The sequence below is a fragment of the Solanum dulcamara genome, chromosome 8 (genome assembly GCF_947179165.1).
Source record: "Solanum dulcamara chromosome 8, daSolDulc1.2, whole genome shotgun sequence".
Lineage (NCBI taxonomy): Eukaryota > Viridiplantae > Streptophyta > Magnoliopsida > Solanales > Solanaceae > Solanum > Solanum dulcamara.
This window is the reverse complement of record NC_077244.1, coordinates 49,830,447-49,842,895: the sequence shown is the minus strand read 5'-3', so window position 1 is coordinate 49,842,895 and position 12,449 is coordinate 49,830,447. Positions and strand designations below refer to the sequence as shown.

Genomic DNA, 12,449 nt, shown 5'->3' with positions numbered 1-12,449 from the left:
TATGGGTGCCAAAGGTTTGGGCCAAAATGGAATATCTTCCAAAAAAATTCGAAGCCATTCAGCTTTTTCACCAGCCTTGTCTAAAGCTATAAATTCAGACTCCATTGTAGAGCGGGTGATGCATGTCTATTTTGATGATTTCCAAGACACTGCTCCTCCACCAATGGTGAAAATATATCCACTTGTGGATTTAACTTCAAATGATCCGGTGATCCAGTTTGAATCACTATATCCCTTAATTACTGCGGGATATTTATTATAATGCAAAGCATAGTTTTGGGTGTGTTTCAAATAACTCAAGACTCGTTTCATTGCCAGCCAATGAGTTTGATTGGGATTATTCGTGAATCGACTCAACTTGCTAATAGCACATGCTATATCTGGTCATGTACAATTCATAATATACATCAGACTTCCCAAAACTCGTGCATAGTCCAATTGTGAGTCACTTTTACCTTCATTCTTTTGAAGTGCAAAACTTACATCAATTGGAGTTTTTGCAACATTAAAATTTAAATACTTGAACTTATCAAGTATGTTTTCAATATAGTGTGACTGTGATAATGCTAGACCTTGTGGAGTTTTATGGATCCTAATTCCTAAGATCAAATGAGCAATCCCTAAGTCTTTCATGTCAAATTTGCTTGCAAGCATACGCTTAGTAGTATTTATATCGGCAATGTCTTTACTCATTATCAACATGTCATCAACATATAAACAAATAATGACTTCATGATTTGGAGTATTTTTAATGTAAACACATTTGTCACACTCATTAATCTTAAATTCATTTGCCAATATTGTTTGGTCAAATTTCGCATGCCATTGTTTAGGTGCTTGTTTAAGTCCATAAAGTGACTTAAAAAGTTTGTACACTTTCTTTTCTTTACCTGGAACTACGAAACCCTTAGGTTGTTCCATGTAAATTTCTTCCTCCAATTCTCCATTTAAGAAAGTCGTCTTAATATCCATTTGATGGATTTCAAGACCATATACAGTTACAAGTGCCACTAACACCCGAATAGATGTTATCCTTGTTACCGGAGAGTATGTGTCAAAGTAATCAAGGCCTTCTTTTTGTCTATAACCTTTGACCACAAGTCTTGCCTTATATTTATCAATAGTGCCATCAGCTTTCATTTTCCTTTTAAAAATCCATTTTGATCCTAAAGGTTTATTTCCAGGAGGAAGATCAACCAATTCTCATGTATGGTTATTCAAAATTGATTGAATCTCACTATTGATTGCCTCTTTCCAAAATGCTGAATCAGAAGAAGACATTGCAGCTTTAAATGTTTGAGGCTCATTTTCAAGCAAGAATGTCACAAAATCTGGTCCAAAGGAAGTAGATATCCCTTGACGTTTGCTACACCTTGGATCCTCTTCGGTTGGCTTACTTTTCTTTGGTTCTTCTCGCGATCGTTTAGATCTTTCACTTGAGGACTCCCATTTAGTTTTATACGGATAAATATTTTTAAAGAATTCAGCATTATCTGATTCAATTACCGTATTAACATGAATTTTAGGATTGTTCGATTTGTGAACCAAAAATCGATAAGCTTTGCTGTTTGTAGCATAGCCAATAAAAACACAATCCACGGTCTTTGGTTCGATTTTTACCCTTTTGGGCAAAGGAACTTGGACTTTTGCTAAACACCCCACACTTTAAAATATTTCAGGTTGGGTTTTCTTTCTTTCCATAATTAATATGGAATAGTTTGTGTTTTGTTGTGGGGCACTCTATTGAGTATTCGATTAGCTGTAAGGATAGCTTCCCCCCATAAGTTCTGCGGCAAACTGGAACTTATTAATAAAGCATTCATCATTTCTTTTAAGGTTCGATTTTTCCTTTCCGCAATTCCATTTGATTATGGTGTGTAAGGGGCAGTAGTTTGATGAATAATTCCATATTCTAAACATATCTCTTCAAAAGGAGATTCGTATTCTTCACCCCTATCACTTCTAATCATTTTTATCCTTTTATTCAATTGATTTTCCACTTCGTTCTTGTATTGCTTAAATGCATCAATTGCTTCATCCTTACTATTAAGTAGATACACATAATAATATCGAGTGCAATCATCAATAAAAGTTATAAAATACTTTTTCCCACCACGAGTTGGTGTAGACTTCATATCACAAATGTCTGTGTGAATCAATTCTAAGGGACTAGAAATCCTTTCAATAGATTTATAAGGATGCTTAGCATACTTAGATTCAACACATGCTTGATATTTTGATTTATTGCAATCAAAATTAGGCAATATATTTAAATTAATCAGTTTTTGCAAGGTTTTATGATTGACATGTCCTAAACGTGAATGCCATAAATTATTTGACTCAAGTAAGTAAGAAGAAGCTTGAATTTTATTATCATCAACAACCATTACATTTAGTTTGAAAAGACCCTCAGTGAGGTAGCCTTTTCCTAGATACATTTCAATCTTACTAACAACTACTTTATCTGAAACTAGAACACACTTGAATCCATTCTTGATAAGAAGACCGACAGACACCAAATTCTTTCGCATTTCTAGAACATGATAAACTTTGTTCAGCGTCACCACCTTGCCGGATGTCATTTTCAGAAATACTCTCCCATATCCTTCAACCTTAGCAGTTGCAGAATTTCCCATATAGATCGTCGCATCAGGTGCTGCAGGGGAATAAGTAGAGAAGGCTTCTCGGACTGCACACACATGCGAAGTAGCTCCCGAATCAAGCCACCATTCTTTGGGATTACCTACTAGGTTGCATTCTGATAGCATTGCACACAGATCATCGATACCTTCTTTATTTTCCACCATATTGGCTTGTCCCTTTCTCTTGTCCTTTTTCGGAAGACGACAATCTGGAGCTTTGTGGCCAACTTTTCCACAATTATAACAATTGCCCTTGAATTTTTTCTTGTTCTGCTCCTGATTCTTTCCAAAAGGTTGCTTCATTTTCTTATTCTTTGGAGCAGCATCTTCAACGATGTTTGCTCCCATAATCGTTGAATTTCCACGTGACTTCTTTTTTGCTATTTTGTTATCTTCCTCAATCTTGAGATGAATCACAAGATCTTCCAACTTCATTTTCTTACGCTTGTGCTTTAGATAATTTTTGAAATCTCTCTACGAAAGAGGCAACTTTTCTATCATCACAGCCACTTGAAATGCTTCATTAACTACCATACCTTCAGCAATAAGGTCATGAAAAATAAGTTGTAGTTCTTGAACTTGGGTTCCAACAGTTCTGCTATCTATCATTTTATAGTCTAGGAACTTAGCAACCAAATTTTTTTTCAAGCATGGGTCTTCAGTCTTGTACTTCTTCTCAAGTGCATCCCACAATTCTTTAGAAGTTTTCACAGCACTGTAGACATTGTACAAATCATCATCCAAAGCACTTAGGATGTAGCCCTTACATAGAAAATCCGCCTGTGTCCATATCTCAATAATCATAATTTTTTCATTGGCCGGCATATCAGCAGCGGGCACAGGAGGGTCTTCGTTGGTGAACTTCTGTATACCAAGAGTGGTAAGCCAAAAGAACACTATTTGCTGCCATCCTTTGAAGTTGGCTCCAGAAAAATTTCCTGATTTTTCTATCAGTGGCACAGAAGTGCGGCTTATTGCAGAAACAGTCACAGAAGTAGTAGTAGTATCACTTGTCATTTCTTTTCACTGTCAAAATAGACAAACTGTCTTAATATTTCAAATTATCAGACCTTTTACAAAAAACAACGATGAAGTTTTTATACACTTCAAATCGTTGTACAAGTATGAACTTTAATATTCCAACGAAGTTTTTATACTCTTCAAGTCAGAATATTTATTTTATACGGAGTAGAAAACCACACATGTTTTAGTCTCCAAAAATAGAATATAGTTTAATCAGAAAAACAAAAATAACAGTAATTTCCTTAAGATTGTTAGAAAACTGTATTGGAAAATATTAAACAGTAACAAAAACTTCTGAAAGTAATAAAGACAGAATCTGGAATGAATCTGAAAATAATAACAGTATATGAAAAATTATTGTAAGAAGAAAATCGAGCCCACTGAATACACAGTGTGTCCTTAAGGAAATTATTCCCCTCAAAGTACCCGAGGTTTTGAAATCTTTCCTCCCATGATAGAACGATTTACTCACCAAAGTAGAGGTACTGTAAATTTTGGTGACTGCGAACCACTTGAAGGCAGTATATCACACGATTTTAGGAAGTGCAGAAAGAAGAAGAAGATGTTATTTCAAAAATTTCGTATGGAACATTCTGAGGATTAAGAGACATATATAGACTATTTGCACCTTTTAAGAAAAGACACCTGTTGGAAAAAGATTTGTCTGTTGAGAAAAGGTTTGCAATTTTTCGGACAAGGTTGCAACCTTTCAAAAATTTATTGAAAAAACGGAGGAAAATATTTTTTTAAATGAATTCGGGAAAAAAATGGGTCGCGAGTCACGGGTCAAGATTTTTTCACTTAATTAATTAAATAAATAAATAATATTAATTAATTAAAAATTTAAAAAAATTTGATCCAAAAAGATTATCAATTGACCGAATCCAAATCCGTAGCCGAAGTCGAGCAACGACGGCAGCGCGAGGGGAGACCTCTTCTTGACCCTTTAGCAACATGAAAGAGTGCTTCTACTTTTAAGTAGGAGACTTTTCATTTCCACCACCTATGTGGGACCAAAGCTTATTTCAAAAAGCAAGAGAGAACAAATCATTTCTCCCTCCACTTCTTTTCCCTCAATTTTCCATTCAAACTATCTATTAAACCCAACAACAACAACTGGGTTACGCAAACCACATAGACGGATAAAAGAAAAACAAGAGAATGCAGCAGCAACCAAAAAGCAAAAAGTTCATTGAGTTCAACTTTTGAACTTTATCAGAGTTGAACTAGACTACTATCCGTCAAAATATACACAATAAGAAAACCTAGTTTCATCGTCAGTCTCATATAGATCTTAAAAGCACATTCCAACAAAAATGCTCTGGAAATATTTGTTTCCCTGTTCACAGGAAGCACTAGATACAAGGGGAAAAAATGAGGAAAAGAATGATACACCTCGTCGGAAATATGGAACAGGTAAAAATTGATAAGGATTTGATCGGTCTCTAATAATACCTAAGACCTTTGGCAACCTCAAAGAAGTGAGCAACATTCTCCTCAGGTGTACCTACTTTGATGCCATGTCCAAGGTTCAAAATATGTTTCCCTTTACCAGCTTTCTTCACTGTATCATTAATCCGGTTGGTAATAAATTCCTTCGAGCCAAAAAGCACTCCAGGATCCACATTACCTTGTATAGCCACATTAGGACCCAGTCGTTTCCTACCATCAGCCATATCAACTGTCCAGTCCAAACTGATTACATCTACTCCTGTCAAGGGTAGTCTCTCAAGCAAGCCACCTGATCCACTTGCATAGAGAATCAGCGGGAGATCAGGATGGGTTAGTTTCACTGCATCAACTATCTGTTTTAAGTATGGCAAACTGAACTCCTCAAAATCGACTGGGCTTAGCTCTGTGGCCCATGAATCAAAGATCTGAACTGCTTGAGCTCCATTGTCAGCTTGGTAACGGATATATTTAGCCATTGAGGTTGCAAATATTTGAAGCAGCGAATGAAGGACCTGTGTTACAAAGTTGAAAACATTAAAACATAAATTGGCAGATCATAAGCTAGTAACATCATGTTTAAAAGCTGAATTGATACAGGTATATTGTTCAATTGATAACAATTATAATCCATGTTTCCAATGATATAACCTCATGAAGAATAGATACTGTGTGTATTAACATGTATATCATGTCTCTTTTTCTTTTCCCAGGCGGGATGGTGTGGAGAATGGATGTGCAGGGTCGTTTTAACATGTTAAGCAAATTCTCAACAGAAAAAAGGCTAATTTCTTAAAACAGCTAGGTATCCATAAAGACTGCATTCAGCCCCCTCAGGTTTAAAAACAATGCATCCTGTTATTGCAAAAAATCTACAGGTATTACTGTTATTGGCTTCCAGCAGAAAAGAAAAGAAATGAAGCAACTGAAATCTAAACCTCACACAAGCAACTAGACAAACAAAAATGCCCCAAGTGCGATTTCCCGTTGCTGCTCCTTATTTTCATCGCTTATCATTTTTTTAGTTCACATTCTAGGAATCAAAACTTATTTTTCCCTAAGATAGAACGTGCTCCATGCCTCCTAATATTTTTTAATTTTGGTTCAAGTAGAATATAATGTAACATATTTAGTGCTCTCTGACAAGAGAATGGGTTAACAAACGAAAGTGTCTTTAAATTTCCTTTGTTCATTATTTTTCCTTTGGGTGATTTCCTAATGCATTTACTTAGTTACAAGCTTGAAGAGTGGGGTCTGCATTCTTCACCTTGTGAGTTTGCAAAGGGGAAAAAGATACATCGACTGTCTTTGACAAAATAAGCAAAATATTTCCACTTTCTCAAACTTTAAGGAGCTGAGTGGCAGCTTGCCAAACCATAGAAATGCGAAGTGAAAACTACAGAAAGCAAAGAACACAACAATATATTACCTATCTTTAGAAACCAACAAACCAACCTCAGGTGATTTTTCTTGAGTGGTAATGGAACAACCGCTCACCCTACCATTTGCATTAACAAGGAAAAGAAAGAAAAGAAAAAACCCAAAGAAATGATGCTTCCATGCCGATTGAGTACATCAGTTATCAAATCACCAGTGAAAGAATTCAAATATCTACCCCTCCCTATTCCTCAACAGGAAAAAGTGTAACAGCAAATAGGATCAGGATCTACAAATCTTGGACTCTCCAAATCCAAAAATGGAACTGCTTTTGAGAGAAACTCCAACTAATAGATGGTTGACTTAAATCATGCACTAAATCAAAATCTAAGAGAATGTGAAGTATCCATCAACATTTCTTGAACTTTCCTAATACTGGAAGCAGGACAACGGAAAATAAGATTCAACCACAAGATCAGGATTGGAAACATAATATATTCCAACTAATTAAAAATCTATGATTGTCACCGCAGGGCCAAGTAGCATAGAGTAGCATCAGTAAATTACCTTGGGCTCCGCAAAAGCTAATCTCTTAATTTTTGTAAAGTTCTTAGAGGAACCACCTTCAACCACATATGATGCCAAGGTAAATGGTGCCCCAACGAAACCCAGAACTGCTGCATGATTATTGACCTAGCATAGCAAAGACAAACTCTAATATAATTAACATGATAGCACAACAGGTGATAGTAAGTTAGTAACAGCAATAAGAGTGTTAACATTGTGGAATTTAAGCAAAGCCCTGAAGTTTTTTATTATTCCATTTCAATTTTATGGCATTTCTTCCAGTTCAGGGTGTCCCAGAAGGGTCGACACTATTCAATTTATATACAACTTTCACAATTTTCAGGAATGCAAATAAATTTGATGTGACATGTTCTCTATCAAATTAATTTTTCAACCAATTCTTAATACTTTATTACACTATCACTAATCAATACTGATAGTTTTAATCAGTACTATCACTAATCAAAATATAAGCCACTGCGTCTTAAACTCCATATCCAGTGTACTAATGGATGAAATAAACTTTTAAATCTTTTGCAAGGATTTCATGACAGAAGGAGATAGCAAAGATGTTGAATCTTTCAGTCAAGAGACTCTAAACTAATCATAGTTTGTATGTGCAGTACAGGTGTCTATAATACCATAAACTATAAAGAAAATGTGGGCATGGTGCAGTCTAAGTTCCTGTACTTTGAAGTTCTTAGACTACAAATATAAGCAGTTTTTACATTTTCCGAACATGATATACACAAATTTTCAGAAGGATGCAATAAGCGTTTCCTCGTTTGACTGTTTGAGGATAACAAAATCACTCCATGTAAGGCTTATTTCCCTCTGGTATTTCAACCAAAAAAGGGAAAATGGTCTTAACAAATAACCTCCAGAGTAACAAAATAGACACAAAACCCAGACCTCTTTCCGCAAAATTGTTAATGCTTCTCCAACATATGGAACTGATTCTTCAGGAATGAATTCTCTAACTTTCTCAACATCAGAAAGTGTTGTCGGTGGATCAAATATGACAGGACCCTTCCCCTTTATAATGTCAAAAGGGATGTTCATTCCAGAGAGAGGAGTAAGAATATCTGAAAACAAAATGACCTGCAAACATGAGAAAAAAAACATTAAGAGCGAACCAATAATCATCAATAGAGCTAAAAACAGTAGCTTGAGAATAAAAACATCAATAAATGGGGATTCTTCTTAGGTAAAAAGTAAAAAGAATGAAACGCCAAACAATATACACAACACCAACACATGCTAAGATAGGACTGCAGAGTTTCTCACCCCATCAGGCTGGAATACTTTCCATGGCTGCAGAGAAATTTCTACCACAAGATCTACATTTTCAGATCTCTCACGAAAGGATGGGTGCTTCTCACATAAGATTTGATAACTCTACACAAAAGAAAAGGTGAATAATAAGATGCAAAATACAAAGATCTGAAAAATCAAGCATCAGTAAAGATAAATCCACCTAATCAAGCTACAAAACTCTTAACATAGAATCAAAAAACCAACGCAGCAGAACTAGAGCATTGGAACTTCTCAAGCTTTATGATCACTGAAAATCCATGTATTCCTAGTTGAAGTGCGTTGAAACATCCAACAAATAGGATTTACAAGTTCCAAACTTTTCTTTTCACCAGCCTTTATTTCTCGTATTTCAAACAAAGCAGAAAGAATTTAGTCATTCCATCCCCGTGCAAGTAGCTGATCAGTAATGGAAATGCATATCAGGTGCATCAATTAGAAGGCATATGAGAATTAATGTCTTCCCATACAGACAGTGTTTGAGTTTTTTATTCATAGCCATTTATGCGAATTATTCTCTTTAACAAAATACATCATCTCTTGCAGTTCCAATAACATAAGTCAAATTGGTAACACAGAATGTAGTTAATATTTTGCAGATTAGAAGTTCAGGATTTACAAAAAGTAAAATTGAACTATAAACCTGCCTTCATGTACCTCCCTGCTTGTCTCATAAGCCAAACAGGAGGCCTTTCTACCTCTTTACCCCGAACAGCATCAAGCAACAAAGGTTCTGTTGCATTAATAGCTTTCGGTTCAGCAACAGTTCCTGGATTAAAAGCACACCAATCACATGACCATGTAGAAAATAGAATAGAAATCTATTTTTAAAAATGGGAAAATCGAGAAGGCTTCAAGTCATGACAGATAAGCACAATAAACCTAACTTGTGCTAAAATAACACAAGAGACACTACCCACAGATTCAGAAGCAAGGACAATCTAAAGAATATGTAGGTTTATCTTCAATAGCTCAATGTTCAAGAATAGGATAATGCTCATTCATTTAGCTCGTTACAGAAAAATTACAAAAATATATTAGGTGATGCATATGCTCAATTCTCATTAAGTTTGACAAATATGTAATTTTCATCCGAGTTGAACATGTAATCACCAAAAACATGGAACAAGCAGCTTTAGATGTGTATGCAATACTTCTTTCTGTCTTTCGTCTGAGAGAATAGGTTATAATGCACTATAGTCCTTTAAACTATTGGTTACCTAGCAATTTTCCCTTAAGCTAATTTGCTAGCATCTTCCTATTACTCTCACTTTGTGATAGCCCCATGGACGTTAAATCGAACATAAGTCCTTTGGGAGTGCACTGAGGGTAAACATGGCAAGCCATTTCTATAAGGGTGTCATTCAGGGTGGGAATATCTGAAATCAGAACTTATTAAATATAGAAAAACAGCATCCATTTTTAAAAAGTAAAAATGAAAGTAATACACATAAATTGAAACGGAGGGAGAATTTTCTTGATCAAGTAAATAAAAATTGTAGTTAGTATGTATATACCACCGTATAATGACACTTAAATTTCGACAAAAAGCCCCTATATGCTTGAATTTAGTGGAGAACAAGTACCAGATTAGGTTTTATCTATTGTGGAATTAGACTTTGTGTATTAGTTATTTATTTTAAAGGCACAAACTTTGACATCTTCTTTGTAACTGTTTTTTTAGAAGTTTTATGCCATTGTTTGCTCCATATGTGATTATTTTTCTTTGGTTGTATAAGACTAGGCTTACGTTTTGTTGTTTAACTAGAATTGCAAAAATAAATTATCAACTACACATATATCCCATATCAAAAGGGACTTTGCTATATGAATCCTCAGTTTCCATATTGTTCAATTCATTCCAGTGCTAAATAGTTAGTCTTTTATGGAAAATCAGGGATTCTTTATCTCTAATCTCACAAATATCCCTGCAGTGACAAAAGTAAAACTAATCTCTGACAAACACTAAACTTAATGTAAGTTTAATGTCACACTTAAGTCCTAATTTCATCAAGTTGGTATTGCCTATATGAATCATTTGTTTCCTTTGTATTCTGTTCTTAGCTAAGACCAAATTCATTGGGAGAGATAATTTGTTTCCCAGTCTTGTAGCCCTTCCAATTATCATTGTGTCACAACTATGAACAGCTGCATTTAGAAGTAAACATAAGACTAGGATAAACCATCTTAAGCTACTTCAAAAAATTCCTGGTTAAAAGAAAAAAGCAGGAAACTAAAGTGATCAAACAAGAGAAAAAAGGAGGAGAAAATACCAAGTAAAATAATGTAAGAGAAATTTCTAAGTAATAGTTAATTTTCGCCTAAAGAACAAATAGGTTTTCTTCAGTTTCAGTCAATTGATTATAACCAAATTTTAGGACAACCAATGCCTTGCACCATTTTGACGAATATTCAGAAGCATATGTTATCATACGAAAAAAAAAGCTTAAAGTAATTGAAAGAAATTAGTACATATAGATATTAGCAATCAGAAAAAAAAAGGGCATTGATCTGGTGAAACTAAGTTGCATTGTAAGATTGAATAATATAAGAGTAGTAACTAGCAAGTCAAAGCGGTTACCTCCGACGGAACAAGAGATTCTGGGCTTGAAATTATAGCGAGAAGAAGAAGGAAATGCAGATTTAGATGAAATTGAGAAAGAGGAGAGTGAGCTGTAAATACAAGACATGATTTCCGAGGGTTTCTAGATGAAATTGCTTTGCATTTGAAACAGTTGATAAACTGGGTTTTGGGCGAAAGGAGAAAAAGATAAAAAGGAAACTGGAGTAGTTGACAAAGGAGATAACTTTGTAAAGATAAGATGGCAGGAAAATCTGTATGGGTCTTCATTTTTCTCTTTCGCTGGCTCCACTTTTATTGCTCCTCGTGGGTGTTGTTCGGTATGGATGGATTATTTATTAAAATTATAATTAAATTAATTTAATTAGTTTTTAAATATTTAAAATCATAACAAAATCAAGTAAAATAATAATTATCGGTTTGATTATTGTTGGTTTAGTTTGGTTTGATTCGGTTTTTAGTTTATGACTAACCGGGATAATTCAAATATTTTTTCTATATATTCTTCAAATTTCTTATGAAGTTTTTTTTTTTCTCACGGCCCACAAGGGCTAACTTTGTTGCATATTGAGGGAAAGACATGCTGATGAAAAGCTAATATTACACATATAAATAATTATAAATTTTATGTATATAATTATCGGTTTGGTTCGGTTATTTATTCGGTTATTTTTTACTATAACCAAACCAAATATTATCGGTTTTTCAAATTTAAAACCAAACCAAATCAAATGTCTGTCTTTTTATTCGATTTAGTTAAATTTTCGATTTGATTTTGATTTTAACCAAAACTGTGAACAGCCCTATTGCTCCTTCTTCTTTCCCTATTTCATTTTATTAGTTACTAGTTTTTAGGAAAAATGGTTCATAACACATAAAATATTACGGGGTATAAAATCGATTCAAAAATTGTTTTAAACCGTAAATTGAGTTAAATCGGGAAAAAAAATGATTAGTGATTTGATTTGATTTGATTTGGTATTGAAAGAAAAAATCCGGCTATACTTCGATTGGTTTGGTTTAAACTAAAAACAGTCAATCTGAGACTAAACTAACCCGATATTATATATAATTTTTAAAATTTATTTTATACATAAAAATATTTATTTTGATATAATTTATAAATATTTCTTTTGCTTTTTCATAGTTTTTATCTTTTAACATATTATTTCAAGTTTGAAACTTAGAATTTGAGTGGTTATAGTCCATAGATATTACTAACTCTAATAAAACTCAAATCAAAATCAAATCAATACTAATACTAACCAAAAAAATATTTAACACTGAGAATGACAATAATGTTGAATATTTAGTCTTTAGTTTACATTGGTTTAGTCAATTAAAATATATAATCTAATTTTTTTTTAATATTTAGTCATGTAATTAATACTTATTAGACTTATTTTAGCATGATTTAGTACTTTTAAATTATGATCATTTTTATTATCACATATTAATTTATAATATTTATTTATTTTCTTAAGATACACATTAAA

The 12,449-nt window shown here is 33.8% G+C and overlaps 1 protein-coding gene across 1 annotated transcript; it reads right to left on the bottom strand.

Annotated features, from left to right (window-relative positions):
- Window positions 1-4,914: 4,914 nt before the first annotated feature.
- Window positions 4,915-11,229, bottom strand: LOC129899172 (uroporphyrinogen decarboxylase, chloroplastic). Its single transcript, XM_055974015.1, has 6 exons — window positions 10,954-11,229; window positions 9,020-9,141; window positions 8,346-8,456; window positions 7,971-8,159; window positions 7,059-7,184; window positions 4,915-5,629 (listed from the first exon to the last, which is right to left on the bottom strand). The coding sequence occupies exons 1-6, from the start codon at window positions 11,060-11,062 to the stop codon at window positions 5,111-5,113; spliced, it is 1,176 nt and encodes a 391-aa protein (XP_055829990.1). The 5' UTR covers window positions 11,063-11,229; the 3' UTR covers window positions 4,915-5,110.
- Between the last annotated feature and the right edge of the window lie 1,220 nt (window positions 11,230-12,449).

Coding starts and splice junctions, on each gene's coding strand:
- LOC129899172 (XM_055974015.1), bottom strand. CDS start 11,062: ATGTCTTGTATTTACAGCTCACTCTCCTCTTTCTCAATTTCATCTAAA. Junction 8,457..9,019: donor AAGCAGGGAGGTACATGAAG/GCAGGTTTATAG, acceptor TCTTTTGTGTAG/AGTTATCAAATCTTATGTGA. Junction 8,160..8,345: donor AAGTATTCCAGCCTGATGGG/GTGAGAAACTCT, acceptor TCATGTTTGCAG/GTCATTTTGTTTTCAGATAT.